Source organism: Ascidiella aspersa, chromosome 4 (genome assembly GCF_963924565.1).
Source record: "Ascidiella aspersa chromosome 4, kaAscAspe10.2, whole genome shotgun sequence".
Taxonomy (NCBI): Eukaryota; Metazoa; Chordata; class Ascidiacea; order Phlebobranchia; family Ascidiidae; genus Ascidiella; species Ascidiella aspersa.
Genome location: NC_139450.1, coordinates 7,362,442 through 7,378,017, shown reverse-complemented (window position 1 = coordinate 7,378,017; position 15,576 = coordinate 7,362,442). Strand labels below are relative to the sequence as shown.

The 15,576-nt window shown below is 36.5% G+C and overlaps 2 protein-coding genes across 2 annotated transcripts; one reads left to right on the top strand and one right to left on the bottom strand.

Moving 5' to 3' along the window:
- Positions 1-276: 276 nt before the first annotated feature.
- On the bottom strand, positions 277-5,826 carry LOC146146930 (abasic site processing protein HMCES-like). The gene is made up of 6 exons (XM_083387533.1): positions 5,666-5,826; positions 4,546-4,763; positions 3,649-3,996; positions 3,118-3,270; positions 2,584-2,726; positions 277-1,043 (listed from the first exon to the last, which is right to left on the bottom strand). Exons 1-6 carry the CDS (start codon positions 5,719-5,721, stop codon positions 843-845), a joined length of 1,119 nt encoding a protein of 372 aa, XP_083243659.1. The 5' UTR covers positions 5,722-5,826; the 3' UTR covers positions 277-842.
- Positions 5,827-7,987: 2,161 nt separating this feature from the next.
- Positions 7,988-9,805, top strand: LOC146146929 (uncharacterized). The gene is made up of 4 exons (XM_083388304.1): positions 7,988-8,038; positions 8,774-8,869; positions 8,936-9,225; positions 9,294-9,805. Coding segments are annotated over exons 2-4 (372 nt in total). The 5' UTR covers positions 7,988-8,038; positions 8,774-8,868; the 3' UTR covers positions 9,375-9,805.
- Positions 9,806-15,576: the final 5,771 nt, after the last annotated feature.

The following is a 15,576-nucleotide window of genomic DNA, read 5'->3' as shown; positions in this document are numbered from 1 at the left end:
AATGCCTACAATCAGTACACAACAAGCAACGGTCCGATGTTTGGTTATCAACTCACTTTGTACAGCGTTTGTAGCTCAGTTCGAAGACAGAACGGCTTGAAATAGCCAAGGTCGGCGGTTCAAGTCTCACAGCAGGCTATTTTGCAATATCTATTCCCGAAACCTACAACTCTTACTACTAATTGGACATTTGTTTCGCTGATTTTATGTAATAAAATTAGTCTACAGTATAAGTGTACAACAACATCAATTTGAGAAAAAAACAAACAAAGGAGCAAGAAATATAAAGAAATGAAGAGCACTAAAGTGGGAGGTATTGTAGCAAAAATGTACAACACATAAGAACAATTTAAAACGGTACAATAAGCTACGAAAAAGCAGCATGACGTTATATGACTGGCAAAAAGGTCACCGACAATTGCTGGCAAGCAATGAGAATGTTTTAAACTAAAATAGTTTGCTTCACAGCACAACCGATTTGAAATGACCCATTCTAGTACACCTTGACTTGACTTTATTAAATGCGTAAATTGTGGAAAGGCAATAAAGGGATTAGCGAGCGTTCTGATTTTGAATACGTGAATTTAACATATAAGTATCGCATATTTCCCTTTGTTTAGAATGTATTGTGTTTAATAATATTAAGAAAGTAGGGCACAAAATAATGAACACACATTTTTTTTTAAACTAGCGTGGCAAATGTCGTAGAAAAACTTTTTTTTTCGCAACACGCGGATAAGAAAAAAGCTGACTTACACGTGAACAACAAAAATCCCCCAAACCTTGAACGTGAAGCGATTTTCTACCGATAATATGCTCTGAAAAAGGTGAAAAATATGTGATCAGTCGCCCGTTTTCGGTTTCTTGCTGACGAACTTGTCCATAGCGCCCCCACGCGGCCTCTTCTTATCCGCACCAATTTTGCTGAATTTGTTCGGTGATCCACCCGATGTAAGCCACTTCATCATCGACTTGCTCTCTTTTTTAAACTTAGGATCCGACCCGGATTTTTTGATTTCCGTGAGGTCTATCTCCTCCCGACACTTGAAACAAAGTAATGTGCTGTTTTTTTTTTGTAAAGCTTAGGTTTTCCAGCCACAAACTTTAAACCTAGCCACATTTTGCTTATTGCGGCACCATTTTTAATGAGAACTAGAGTTGTTCAAAGGTAGCAACGTTTCAGCACTTGTTGTATTTTTGAAAAAAAAATAGTGGTCAACATGACCATATATATTTTATAAATTAAGTTTGCTGTAATATAAAAACATGTGAAACTAACTTTTATTATTCACTATTAGTCCACGTAAGTGTTTGTCGGACCGCAAAAAATATCATTAAACAATTTTTAGGCCTAATGTTTTAGATGCCAGCTCTCTGGTAACATGCATACTTGTCTTCAAAAATCGAATATAAAGTAAAATAGGTTCAAGTTATGTGTTTGTTGTTATGAAAACCAGTTATTTCAAACAAACAAGCTTTCATCCTTAAAAAAGTCAAATATCTAAATAGACTAGTACAGGGGTCGGCAACCCCTGGCACGCGTGCCACTTGTGGCACGCAAGATGATTTTGCATGGCACGCCAAATGATTTAACGCTCACGTTATATCACCTTAACGAAGTGCAACCATCACATCACTACCACATCATTAACATTACTAATACATCACTAACACTAGCGCTAAACAAATGGTTACACACATTGCCAGTTCGTGTCACAAATAAGTGTCTTAACTGTGTTGTATTTAATATTATATTTGGTGGGCGTAGTTGTTGTTTACCAACAGATCATATTACGTCACAGTACCCCAAATTTGGCGTAACGTTTACTACGTTAAAGCAGGGCATTCTAAATCAGTGGTTCTCAATCGCCGGTCTGCGTCTACTTTCCTGCCGGTCCGCCAAATATATATTACAAATTTATATCTCAATTGCAAAAAGCAAGATGTTGAAGGCGGCTTGTCCATCAAATTTAGAACTTAGCCAGTTCCGTCATTTGCAGCATTGTGATGTAACATAGAGTTAACGGTCTACTTTGGAATTTACTCCACAGCCCTGATTGCCAGTGCGAAACCAAACATAGAAAAATGTTTGGCACGCGAGTTGTTAATATTTTGACATTATTCATAAACTGGCACTCTGCGTACGAAAGGTTGCCGACCCCTGGGCTAGTACAAACTCAGATAAAAAACAGTATTAGTTGTTGCCCGCAAAGCAATGCATTGTTCAGTGATGTTTCTATTTGCGTACCGTTTAATATATTTAACATTATGTCGTAGCACCTATTATGTTCAGAACGTCTTAAAGTTACTAGCAATCTTGCACCATCCTACTCTAAGACTCACTCAATAAAATCATCTAACACAACCAGTTGTTTTTTAAGGTTTGGTTTGGGTGACCGCTAAGTAGTTTTAAGAGACCGCAAGTGTTTCATTTAAATACCAAAAAGTTACAAGTCCAAAATCTGGGAAACCGCTGGAGAAATTTGTTTCGGTCCCCCAAAACACCTAAAAAAAACAAAAACAAAAAAACACTGAGTCAGCGTTAAATAATATTTCGCTGATGCCTTATAATTTTGACTATACCTCTGGTCCGTGGTTCCTGGAATTGTTGACGTATTTGGACACTGGGTGCCATTGCAGGCAATCTTTGGGCTTAATAAGTTGCAACGCTTTGTTGAGCGGCACATTTTCGTAATCCAACCAGGCATTAACCTCCTCTTCGTTTGCTGAAAAGGGAAAGAATTTGTCTGTAGTGGTGAACAGTGTCGTCCTTTTAATGTAGTTTAGCAGGGATCTGTTTTCTAGCACTGAATGTTTCAACCAGTTAATATAGTTTTATCATAAGAAACAAAAACAGTTAATGCTCTTGTCTTCATTACGATATAAACCGCAAAACTCAAATAATCACATTGTTGTCCTATGACAGCTCATTCCCTGATATGTTCTACTATTTTACAATCAGTTTTTAAAATGCAAGGTAATACTTTAGCTTAATACCAACAGGGAATTGCATGTATACCACAAATTAAATAGCAGGAATACAGAGGTTATATGTAAATCCAAATTTTCACCAGGAATGAAAAAAAGAAATTCTGTAAAATGAGTAACAAAACCTACTTAGCATGGCGGGCATTCGGTGGTGTAGCCAGGAAAAGCTTGGGTCAGCGTCAACTGTTATGATTGTGAATGAATAAAGGTCTTCGCCTTTGTGAAATGTTTTCTCAAATATACCAGCCATTGTCACAAGCCTTTTGGGAGAATCTGAACTGTCTGGAATTAAAAAAGCAAAAATTGTTTATCTGGCTCAGGTGAAACACCAAACATTTTGGGATTAAACTGGTAAAACTGTTTTTTTTTTCGACTAACTAAAAATCAGTGTTTGAATTATTGAAGTATATATGATGTTGATAAACTATAACTATTAAGAATTTTAATAATAAATTACAACAGAAAGGCTAAAACATATAAGTTGTAACTTTTTAAATTTTTCATATATATTATATAGGTGCTCTTTCTATTTTTCCATTAACTGGCTTATAGGCTTTACATGTTTTTTTTTTGGTAAAAATCTATTTGTTTCGACAATCTGTGCAAGAAAGGAAATTATAGAAATCCCTTCCTAATAATAACTTTAAGGGTCGTACTTACACTTTACTTGTTTTTTATTGTCCTGCTGACTCGGTGTAGGTTTTTTTGCTGTGATTTCACTTGAGTTGGGAGAAAGAGTTTCTGCCTTTGTTTCAACTTTTATTTTGGGGGAAACATTTTCAGCATCAACATTGTCAGAAGTTAAAATCTGATTTTTGTCATCAGAGCTTGGAAAATAAATGTAGTACGGTTGCTTTCCAGCTTTGGTTGTATTCCACTCATAGAAGCCCTCACAAAGTACAACACATCTCTGGCCTTTTCGCAATGGAATGCTATACGAGCGCTTTTCCATTACTGTGTCGCTCCTTGCATTGTTCATGCTGTAGTTTACCTTGTCCACGTTTTCACCTAAATTAAAATAGTCTTTTAGACAACATCAAGTCTTAACAAATGCTGTACAATAGTTTCATCAAAATTAAGTGAACATAAAAAGTCTAAAGTGGCGAAAGAAATATTAAAAAAAATTTCAGCAAAAAAACAAATGGCAAAAAAAAACATTTTTAAATTAATATCTAGTAATTAAAACCCAAAAAACAATAATGAACATATTTAACTTATAACAGGGTTGTCACACAATTTTATTAGAAAAGAAGAAAATCTTTAGGTTTTGTAAGACCTAAAATTGGATTGCTTGCAAAGTTTTGCATATTATTGGAAATTAAAAAAGGATGAATACTTTGCTCAAAATAATAAATATATATTGTTCAAAAATAAGTTTTATTTAAAGTGTCACTTTCTAAACGTTATATTTAAGCTGGACATAAAACAAAAATGATTTAAGTGCAATACGCAAATCAAACAAGTGTAATACGCAAATAAATTTAAAGACATTTAACGATCAAAAACTTTGCAGCAACTAGCAACCTTGTATAAGCAACTACAATTGAGGTATTGTACCTTTAAACCAGCTCGGAATAAGGCCCCATCGCATCGGTGATAACACCAGCTTATCTTCTTCACCAATGCTCAACTCCTCATTGCGTGGACCCTTAAAGTGGCTTGCATTCAACAGAATTGGGCAGTAGGACTGTGGAGCCTTGTTATAGCTAGGTTGATACTTATCTGTCCCACCAATCCACTTTGGATTTTTATTTTTGCCCTTTGCTCCGCCATACCTTGAATGTAATAAAAGTGATTAATATAAAAAATAACCACCTTTTTTACATAACTCAACACCTAGGAGCCGAACATGGGTGTGCAGAGCGTTTTTAGACGCTCTGAACTTCTAATAGGGCATAAAAAAACGTACTAGAATTTGACCAAGTTCTGTACACAATTAGCGTGCAAAACAATTTCCTATTGCTTAGTTTTAGTTTAATTAAAAAGTGAAACTTTCCAGGAACTACAACATGGCACCCAGGTTGGAAAGTAAGGCCTGTGCAGGGGATTTATCATTTCATGTAAAATCAACACAAAATGCACCCAGCCGCGAAAAATTGCTCAAATGTGCAAAATTTTCGACACACTAACAATTTTCAGTATGGTACTCCATTTTCAGCCGTGCAAATTTTGCAAATAACGTTATTACAGCCGCTCAATTTCAAGCTGTAAAATCGTCTCCCCGCGCAAAATCAAAAGTTTCCAATCTGGCATGGCACAAGGCCATTAAACCCCCAAACTATATATATATTTTTTTTTTATTTACTTAAATGCAAGCTTTTTGGATTAAATGTTACGCTTTGCCCATTTAAAACTTTTAGCCTAAAGGTGCTGTAAAAAAGTCACTATGCTAAATGATTTGTTTTGGTCGTAATGTGCAACATCATAAAAGCTGTTCTATAACAACTGTCACATGATTTATGCGATTAACAATCAATTTTGCAGTGCTTATGGAAAAAAAAAAACGCCCTGGAATTTTGAAAGTTCGGCGCCTATGGTTATACATAATAGTGTAAGCAAAAATTTAAAGTTAAAAGACACATATATGAATTTAAAGCGAAAGGGTGAGTACAAAACGCCATCATAACAATAGGCTATGGACAAGTAAAATAAAGCATTTAGTTGAAAATCAACGTACCTGCACGACTTGCTAATATCATCAGCATTCAATGTACAAGCTGTTCTTCCGCACATTGTAACTTTATTGGACAAAGCGTTACACAAGATAGATGTTAATTTTGCCTATTGAAATTGATTTTTTTACTTTTTCTTTGTGATTTATTCCTATTTGCTGTAAGTATTTCCTCTGTTTTACTTAGTTTTGCAAATCAAAACAAGGTAAACAAGTTACAAGACGAAAAAATTTAATCCTATGCAGAAATGCAGTTAAACAATATTACTCTTCTTACATATACGATGATTAAAGACCATCAGCGAGAAATTAAGTTTGTAACGTATAAATTTATAATGACAATTTACATGGAAATAGAATCATTTAAATTGTAAATATTACTTTGTTTTTAGTTAGCTTATTAGTACTGTGCTGTTCCGATTACTTTAGGTTATGTCAAAACAGGGGAAGTACCAAAAAATGAGCGCGTGTTTCCCAAGGAAAATACTTTTACCAAGTGTTGAGTGCCAATTGGGAAAATTACTGAGGCGTGTCGGAGGTTGTGACGTAACCTAGCTACTGAGGCGTGTCAAAACGATAAAAATTATACTTACAATATTTATAGTTGCCATTCTACATTGCTCTTTTCTAAATTTAGATGTTTAGATCAATATATAAAATATATTGCATCATCTAAATTGGTGACCGATTCACTATCGAGGATGAATATTTTAGTAATTTTATCACGCCTCAGTAATTTACCAGTCTGGCACTCGTTACGACACGCCTCAGTAATTTTCCCAAATGGCACTCAACACTTGGTAAAAGTATTTTCCGTTTCCCAAATGTTGTGCAACCATTGAGCACTAATACTAGAGGCGACACAAAATATCGGCAGATCGGTCACGCTTGGATGAACCGGGTAAGATTCGACCTTTTCCAATGTCGCTTGATACAGCAGTGGATAAAAAAGTGAACATGACACCAGGGCTGGGGAGCCACCGTAAAATAGCATTAGCTCCGGCTCCAGCTCCGGAGCCATCAGGCAATTATTAAATCGCTCCGGCTCCAACTCCGGAGTCGTAAAACTCAATCCTTTGGCTCCGGTCCAGCTCCGGAGTAGTAAAACTCATATCCTTTGTCTCCGGCTCCAGCTCCGGTGCCACCAGTCACTTATTCAATGGCAAGTTTTAAAAATTGCTTTTGGCTAACTAACGTTGGAGATGGAACAAAATATAATTTCTTAGCTTTAGCACCACAAATTGAAAAATGGCTCCAGCTTCACAAAAATAATAAAACGGGCTCCGGCTCCAGCTCCACAAAAATAATAAAAATGGCTCCGGCTCCGGCTTCGGCTCCGGCTCCAGCTCCACAAAAATAATAACAATGGCTCCGGCTCCGACTCTGGCTCCAGAGAAAATGCTTAGCTCCGGGCTCGAGCTCCGGTTCCGGCTCCCCAGCCCTGCATGACACACTGCTGCATTTCGGGGTGTAATTATACAAACCGATCAAAGTTTGTTAGGTCTTTGTTTGCCATAGGAAGACCAGATTGGGCAAAAAATGAAGAGGAAAAAGCGCACAGGACAAGCTTGCGTCATTTTATTTTGCAGTTTAGAGATCCTTGCCAAAATGAAAAAATTAAACACATGTTACATAAGGAAACGTAGGTAAGTTTTATAACGAAATATATTTTGTAAGTGCATCTGAATGTTGTAGTCTATAACTTTTAATTTTTTATTAATCTTAGTCAGCCAGAAAACCACCAACAGACAGACAGCCTCCTTGGCTAAGATTAGGCACTCCAATTTAAATGACTTAGAATTAGCAAGCAAAAAAAAAAAGCATTTAGAGGTAGGTAAATTTAAACCTCCCAAATATATAAGTTTATTTGCAGTATTATTTTAGGTAAATGGTATTTTACAACACGACAGGAATGTTTTTTTATTGAACTTCATGAAAAAACTTACATTCATCCCAGTGTTAGGTTTGTGAGGTCCACTGAATTTGTAACTGGGCATTACTTCACCGCATACTTAATTTATTTTAATGATTTTGTTCAGTGTCTGTATATCACCATCAATTAAAGTAAATTGGATTGCATATCATGGGTGGAGATTGGTTTCTCCCAAGCTGGACATTAAATATTCCACCCTAAATTCTTTCCTGGGTAGGTATACATGACATTTAACAGCGTATTATCTTAAAATAACTAAAGTTTTGAATGACACTTATTTGCAAACAACAATGTTACAACTTGTACAGTTAAGCTTGAAGAAATGAGCATATGCAAAGGTCTAAATCAGGCAACAAAAAATACATCTATACAAGTACTTCAATGGTGGGAAGAAAACCACTTGGCATCAGAAAAGATTATTGGATCTCCAAACTGTGATGTTTACGGTAAAGCATTTGTTGTGTTCTTCTTACACTGTAAATATTTTTAGCATGTATTTATGTGGTAAAATTCGGGAAAACTGCATTAACTGTATGAGGTATGATGTAAAGACAGCATATAACCGGAAATATGCAACAAAAACAGATGTGTCAGATGAAAGTTACGAGAATGGTGTAGTAGTGACTGAAGATCTTCGTGCTGATATAGGGGTAAAACACTTCTGTGTTTCCTAAAATGATCTGTATCATTAAGATTTATAAAAGCATGAAATCAAACGTTAAATGATTTGTTAGGACTTAATTAAAATAGAAGTGGGAGAAATGAATGCATGGCAAAAAATGTTTTTTGAAAACCAACTCAACAATGCAAACCGAACAATAAATGTTCATCGATATCACCCTGATGTTATCAGATGGGCAATTGAACTTTATGCTCGATCTCCAGCTGCGTACAGACATCTATCAACGACTGGAGTACTTGTACTTCCACCAGCAAAGACTTTAGCCATTATAGGTATTTTTTCAAAAATTAAACTGTATAGTAGATACCATAATTGGTTAATTATTTTAAGATCTCTGTAACGGGTTCAGCTGGTATAAACAAACAAATATTTTTGGAACTAGCAAAGCTATCTAGACCTGTTGATGCATTCATTACTATTGATTAAATGAAAAGTACTTTTCTAAGTTTTGTGTTTTTTAAATCTTAAAAAGCTAATTGTTACTCATTTTGACATGCAGTAAAGGAAAATTTGGTTTACCAGGATGGAAAATTGGTTGGATTTACAGATTATGGTCACAGAGCTTGTGAAGAAACTATAGCATCACATATCTGCAGTAAATATTTAGAATATTTTTTGTCATTATGAATTAGTGAAAAACATGTTTTTCATTATTATTTAGTGTTCTATGTGCGCTCTTTTAAAAAGGAAATTTCAATGCCACTTTCTTGGTGGCCTACAACAACAACTCCAGCATTCCAACTAGTGTCAATGTTTTGGGAAGCAGTTGGAATATGTGAAAAAGAAAATGTTCATGTTCATGCATTAGTAGCAGATGGAGCAAGCATTAACCGGAATTTTTTTGAATTGATTAGTGGACGACAACCTGAACACAATAGCATATATTCAGCTCCAAATCCCTACAATGATGAGCCAATACTTCTTTGTAGTGATACAAGCCATCTCCTAAAGGTATGTAACAAATGCCAAAAGCAATGAGTATGTTAAATTGCAGCTAAAATACAACTATTTTTGTTTAGACTGCACGCAGCTCGCTGTATGCCTCAAAAGCAGGTGGGAGAAAAACAATAATGACATCGAAGATTTTGATCAAGAACTGAGCTGCAACAACTTGTTGCATTCCTAGAAAGTCGCATGCATTTTTGCAAACATGCGCATATTTTTTGTACAGCAATTCTGGTTTGGGGTTAAGTATAAATTTCTCTATAGTTGATTGGATATACAATCTGCAGACATCAGTACATACGTCTGGTACATCTATCATTACATTTTTAGCCATTTTTGCAGCTATAGAATACATTTTTTCCACTTCTTGAGGTGATACATTTGTGGTAGTGTAGCGCACGGCTATTGACCGACTAAGAGATTTTGTGTTTATTGTGCAATTTACGCTGTAACGGCTTATGCCCCAGATTTATTGTCTACTCGCACCAAAGTGTAAATGCTAAATGTGCTGTTCCGCGATTATCTCGGCGGTCAGCAATTCGATTGTCTGTGGCTACTTAGGCCGCTGTCCGCTTGTAAATGAGACCTCTTCTCAGTTAACGTGTTGTGCGGTTGACAGCGCTGTGCTGTTCACAGCGCTGTGTTGTTAACAGTGTTGATTGTCCGCCTTCTATAGTTTCAACTGGGTGTTCGCTTATCAAATAATACAATTTAATAATCACCAGAGGTATTGTGGTTGGCTAACGAGTTACAGGCACGCAACCTTCAAGCAACCTTAAAACGAGAGTCAGAAGCTTCAACCATAAACTAATCTCGTGCCCCACAGTAGCACCAGGATGACCTGAACATTTTGCACTGTTAGCCCCAGTCTCTTGATCAATTTCGATGATAATCAGGTCAATTTCCTTCTCTAGCCACGTTACTTCTTCTGTATTCATCTTAAGGTGTGTTTTGTATCCAAAAAAATAATTACCGGGGGTTTGCTTTTTATTTATTAGAGCAAACTTTGAGAAAATTTTAAAACGTCCTTTGTAATTACCAGCAAAATCAAATAAAAATGGTCACGTGGCAACGCTTCATCCAAGCGTGACCAATCTGCAGAGGCTGGTCGAATAAAAAGGTGCTAAACAAGAAAAGTTATGATTGATTTCACGCTTGAGTGAACAATCAGTTACCTCTCTAGTATTAGTGCTCTATGGTGCAACCACTGATCTCTATGAAACATAGAGATCAGTGTGTGCAACATTAAAAAATTATACAGAATCGCAAGAATTACAAGCAGGGTGGTGGAGTCGGATTCAGGACTAAAAAAACGACTTTTTTCCAGGCAGTCGAACCGTTTGACTTTTCCGGTTCAGTTCCGGTTTTCGGTTTTGAGCAATTTAAAAGTTCCGGTTAAGCTCCGGTTTAACCGTCATTATTTCAGAACATGTTCATAAGGTTCCGGTTCGGATACAATATAACTTGCGTTAAATCTCAAAATGTGGGTCAATAAATGTAGGATATAATCTTTGAATTGTAAATCATTTAATCTTAGTTACGTGACGTATTAAAAAAACAGCAACTCATTATTGAAATATCTAAAAATTAAAAAATCTACGTTTTATTTTTTTAATATTCATATATTTTTCATAAAATTTCGAACATGGCATAACTTGACTAATTAAAATACAAGTTGTGACGTCATGCTGGAGCGAACCGCTTTTATTTACAGGTTTGGGTTCGGTTAAGGTTCAGGTACTTCAAAATATTCGGTTCAGTTCCGGTTCGGCTCCTTAAAATCTTATAAAACCCGGTTCAGGTTCGGTTACGGTTCGGACAAAATTGACCCAAAACCGGTTCATAAAGTTCCGGTTCTGTTCAGGAGTCAGATTTGGGCTTAAGAAAGACAAGAGTCCGACGTCCGCTGCGCAGTAGCATATTTCGAATAAACAGGCTCGCGACTCGCGAGTAATTGCATACTTCCACCCTAATTTATTTATATAAACGAGTAGAAAGGCTGTGATTCAAAGCCGAAACGTAGGTCGGGAGTCGTTCTAATTTTTTTGTCAGATTTGGATAAGGTATCCGCTCCCTGACTGTTTTTACTCGACCTTGCAGCCCCGATCATCGTATTGTGGAAAGCTTGCAAAAATCACACAGGACAATAACATGGATTAGGTAATGGCATATTCGTATTTGTTACTATTATTCGAAACTAGGTTTTCTAACCAAACTTTAGGACGTGATGTAACACGCAGTTTGTATTTACCTCTGTTTAACATGCTTTTGCTAAACGATTCTATGACCAAGCGATGTGAGTCAAAGAGTTTTCAAAAAGTCAATGTAACTGAACTGGGTAGACACAACCCACTTAAGTAACATATTTTAACAGACTGAATCTATTATGCTTGACCGTCAGTGCTGGACCCCATACCTTAGTCTATTTCAGTAAGTTGATTGTCGTTCTGTTGTTATTTAATAAACACAAATACGTTTAGTACATGCTTTATTTGCTAAGCTGCCACAACGAGCAACCTTAACAAATTGAGTCGGATTCAAATATTCAACAGCATCCGAAGAAATTTGAATCCGCCTCTACAATCAGGATTAGCTAGATCAGGGTTTATCAACCGTGCCCCTCGCAGACTTTCACTTCCATGACTGCAATAAAGCTCCCATATAACAACAATAGTAATAGCTCCAGTTTTTTGTGTTTATTCGAGATTCGTACTCACTATACTCAGCAATAAGGCCGTCGTAATGTGCTTTTAAGTCGCCAGTATTAATATCTTTGCGAAGCTGGATTTTCTGATCTTGCGTGAATAAAACGAAATGGCTACAAAAAGGACCTTGGCGGAGTACAAGAATGAGCTTTGTAATGACTACTAACTACGTTAATTTAAAAGGAAATAACAGATTTGTGAGTTTATTAGAAAGTAAGTAAGTTTATTCGTTAGACTTATTTTAATTGTTGTTTGTTACTGACGTGGAGAACTGAAACAAGTGAAAACACATAAATGCAATGCTAGGGAAGCAGGGGGCCACGAGGGTTAAGAGCCTATTATCGACCTAGATCGTTAGGATCACAGGAATGACACGTGTTGCAGAATCACAAGGAACATTGGCAAGAAAAGGATGCTAGGTTCACAAGGATTGCAACGATCGTTAGGATCACAAGGATTGCAACGATCGTTAGGATCACGGAAATGGTACACTAGGTGGCAAGGATTACAAGGAGAAATGGAAAGGAAAGTAAGGATCGCATGGAATACAAGGATCGCTAGGATCAATCATATCGCTTAGTGCAGTGGTCCGAAAAATGGAGGCCGCGGCCAAAATATGGACCTTTTAGTCATTTTAGTGGACCCGAGCTATTGTGTGAAAATTTTATCATGTAGTTGTGGGCCGAGTGATAACCCTACTTTCACTGTGGTCTACTGTATTTTAACAAATAACAAAAACGTTTATTTATTTACACATGGAAAACTAGTAGGAATTTGTTTTATTGCGGATAAGTGTCCGTCGGTGAGCCGACTTTTGCTTCTTCACACCAAGCTGCTAGCCTGTGAATGCTAGCCTCCACTCGTGATTGCCGCGATTGTTTTATATTGTGAACAAACAATGGCAATTGGCTCTATAACAAATTTAGTATTTCTTGACAATTGGCTGAATAACAAATTGAGCTTTTTTAAAATTGGCTAATTAAAAATCTTTTGGGGGGTTTGCGTGCCATTTTTTATTAGGTCGCGTGCCACATTTGGCACACGTGCCGCTTGTTGGACACCCCTGATCTAGGCTAAATAATGCATTAAGGGGCCTTCCTGGCTATGAATCCCCTAAACCTAAATTATACTTTTAGCAAAGTTTAACTATGGAAATTCGCTTCGAGTGAACCTTTTTTTCCCATAAATTCACCACAAAAGCGATATGCATTGTATTGCATATTGCGTCGTGTGACTGATTAGCTCTGCTGTCCGATTTCTGTTAGTAATACTCTAAGTACCGTTGTTTCGAGCAGTATTTGAATATTTCATTTGTATATATGGTTTGGAGTTGTGGATAGACTTTGTGTTGGGGTTAGGGTTTGATTTCTTGGAGTTTGAAATGCCCTGACATATAAATAAATAAAAACGCCACCAATTAGGCTACAGTGCAAACAGAAATTGTATTAGCCAAAATGACACAAAGCAAAGCCAAATTATTTTCCGAATGCAGATTATGAATATTTGAGTGGTTCTTTTTTTTTTGACTTAACTATATTTTTTTGACGACACAAAAATATAGTTATGTTAAAAATATAAGAAGAAAAACACAAAAATACAGGAAAAGTTGTCTATGCTACTTGCACTTACAGAGGTCCATCTGGAAAAAGCTTGGAAGGATAACTGTGATAAACAGTGTTACGTTTTTACGTGTTTTTTTGTAAATAACTAAACTGCTTGATATCGGACTTAATTTATATTTTGATTTATTTTTCTAAACGTCTCTTTTGAAGAGTATGTCTTGTAGTATGTAGTTTAGCCTATATCATAAAAGCTAACCCTGAAAAGTGTTGCTTTTTCACTGAAAACAGCGGCTCAGTAGCGGCGCAATGAGAGATATTACACTCTAGTATAAATCATCATCACTTTTATCATGATCATGAACTCTCATTTTGTCTCATTTTCGCAAAGCAACGTTCGCTTCTTGGTCGACTTAAAAAGTTTGTCGACGAATAAAATTAAGCGGTATTTTCGTCGAACGCAAATGTGATGTTAGCTTATTTTTTCAATTTTGCGCCTTTTTTCGGAATTCTGTGGTTCGGTTTCGGCCTCGAGAAGGACCATGGTCCGCCGTCTGGCCTAGCGCGCCACAGTAGAATCTAGACCCTAACTTTATCGCTAACTGCCCCGATAATTCCAACCCTCGCCTAAAAGGCAAACAGCCCGGTATAAAACGTTGTCTAAAAGCTGATACCAATACATCCAAATCTAACGGCGGTGCCCAAACGCCTTAGATGTATAGGTTTTATTCCGACATCGCTTTGCGCGAATCTTTTATTGCTATTTAGGCGAATTGGGAAAAACGTTTCAGTCTAAAGGCTGCCCTGCCATTTTCTAGTAAAATTTTTAAGTAACACTTTTCCAACTACAAAGCTGAACAAGATAAACGCACCATGTTTCTTGTGTGCTGAAACGATGTTTTTTCGTGAAATCATACAGCTGTTGGAGTAAATGGCTTACCACTTGTTTGGCAAAACATCTAAACTAAACAAATGGTTAATTTCTCACGTCTTTTCCAAATAACAAGTCGGACAATACGAACCTTATCAATACACTTTTTTCGCGCTTCACGCGAACGAACATATTTAAAATATTTTTCGACTGAGAACATAAAATTGCAGCGCCAACAAAAATATGTTTTCAGAGCACTATGCTGTAAATACGAATGAGATGTGTTTGGAAAGTGCTTTACATGATTTATAAACCGCCACGGGCAGCCACACATTCCGACCGAGAACAGCAAATCTTTAAGGGTGGCTTGTTCATTTACGCGAATTAGTGACGTCATCTCAAAAATTTGTAACCCCTCCAGGCCGCAAAAAAAATCCTGGATCCGCTCCGGGTCGCTAGATTTACCCAGTTTATGATGTTTACCTAAATTTTGGGTCGACTTGAAAAACTAGTGTAAGAACCACCTAATCGCGTTACAAGCTTGTGATAAACAAGGACGCCACCAGCTATAACTTGCTGATCGATAGAAACACACAATACGACCTACAAAGCAACAATATCTAAAGCTAAATAATCTATAGGCCATTCGAATTCGCGGCACTGTTCACGACAGAACAATATCTATATGACCTAAACCTGTCGCAATAAATTATAAATTCTTTGGAATAAGGCCTAACTCATCAAAATAACGGCTGAAACTGCAGGGAGAGTGTATAAGACATCGGGGCCGTCGGTCTGGCATCGGCCGTTTTGTTGTCGTCGTTTGGACGGCCTACTTTGACCGGCGCCGTTGTCTTGCCCTCGATTTTTTGGCGTTGGTGTTGGGGAATTGTAGGGATTAGAAATTTTTGTTTTGCACTATTTGGTATATATTTTCTTGTTTCATAAAACTGTCTTCTTTGTTAACTTTATTATAAATCCCTTTTGCTCTAAATAAATTAAACTTTTACAGAAAAAACAATTTAGGGAATTTTTTTATTACAATTATAGTTGAAACGTAAATTTTTTAGGGATATCATATAACCATAGAGCACTAATATTAGTGCTCTATGATATAACACTATTCATTTTAAAATATTTTGTAAAAATAGTTACAAATTTAGCTAATTTAAAAAGATTGAATAAATATCTGAATTTTTTTTACAAAAAGGCTAAATCTTTT

What these genes read in the sequence shown, in the direction of transcription:
- LOC146146930 (XM_083387533.1), bottom strand. Translation starts at nt 5,721, where the DNA reads ATGTGCGGAAGAACAGCTTGTACATTGAATGCTGATGATATTAGCAAG. An exon ending in CCGAATGCCCGCCATGCTAA is followed by an intron (nt 2,727 to 3,117) that starts GTAGGTTTTGTT and finishes TTCCCTTTTCAG; the next exon opens with CAAACGAAGAGGAGGTTAAT. An exon ending in CCAGGAACCACGGACCAGAG is followed by an intron (nt 1,044 to 2,583) that starts GTATAGTCAAAA and finishes CTTTGTTTCAAG; the next exon opens with TGTCGGGAGGAGATAGACCT.
- LOC146146929 (XM_083388304.1), top strand. An exon ending in ATACAAGCCATCTCCTAAAG is followed by an intron (nt 9,226 to 9,293) that starts GTATGTAACAAA and finishes ATTTTTGTTTAG; the next exon opens with ACTGCACGCAGCTCGCTGTA.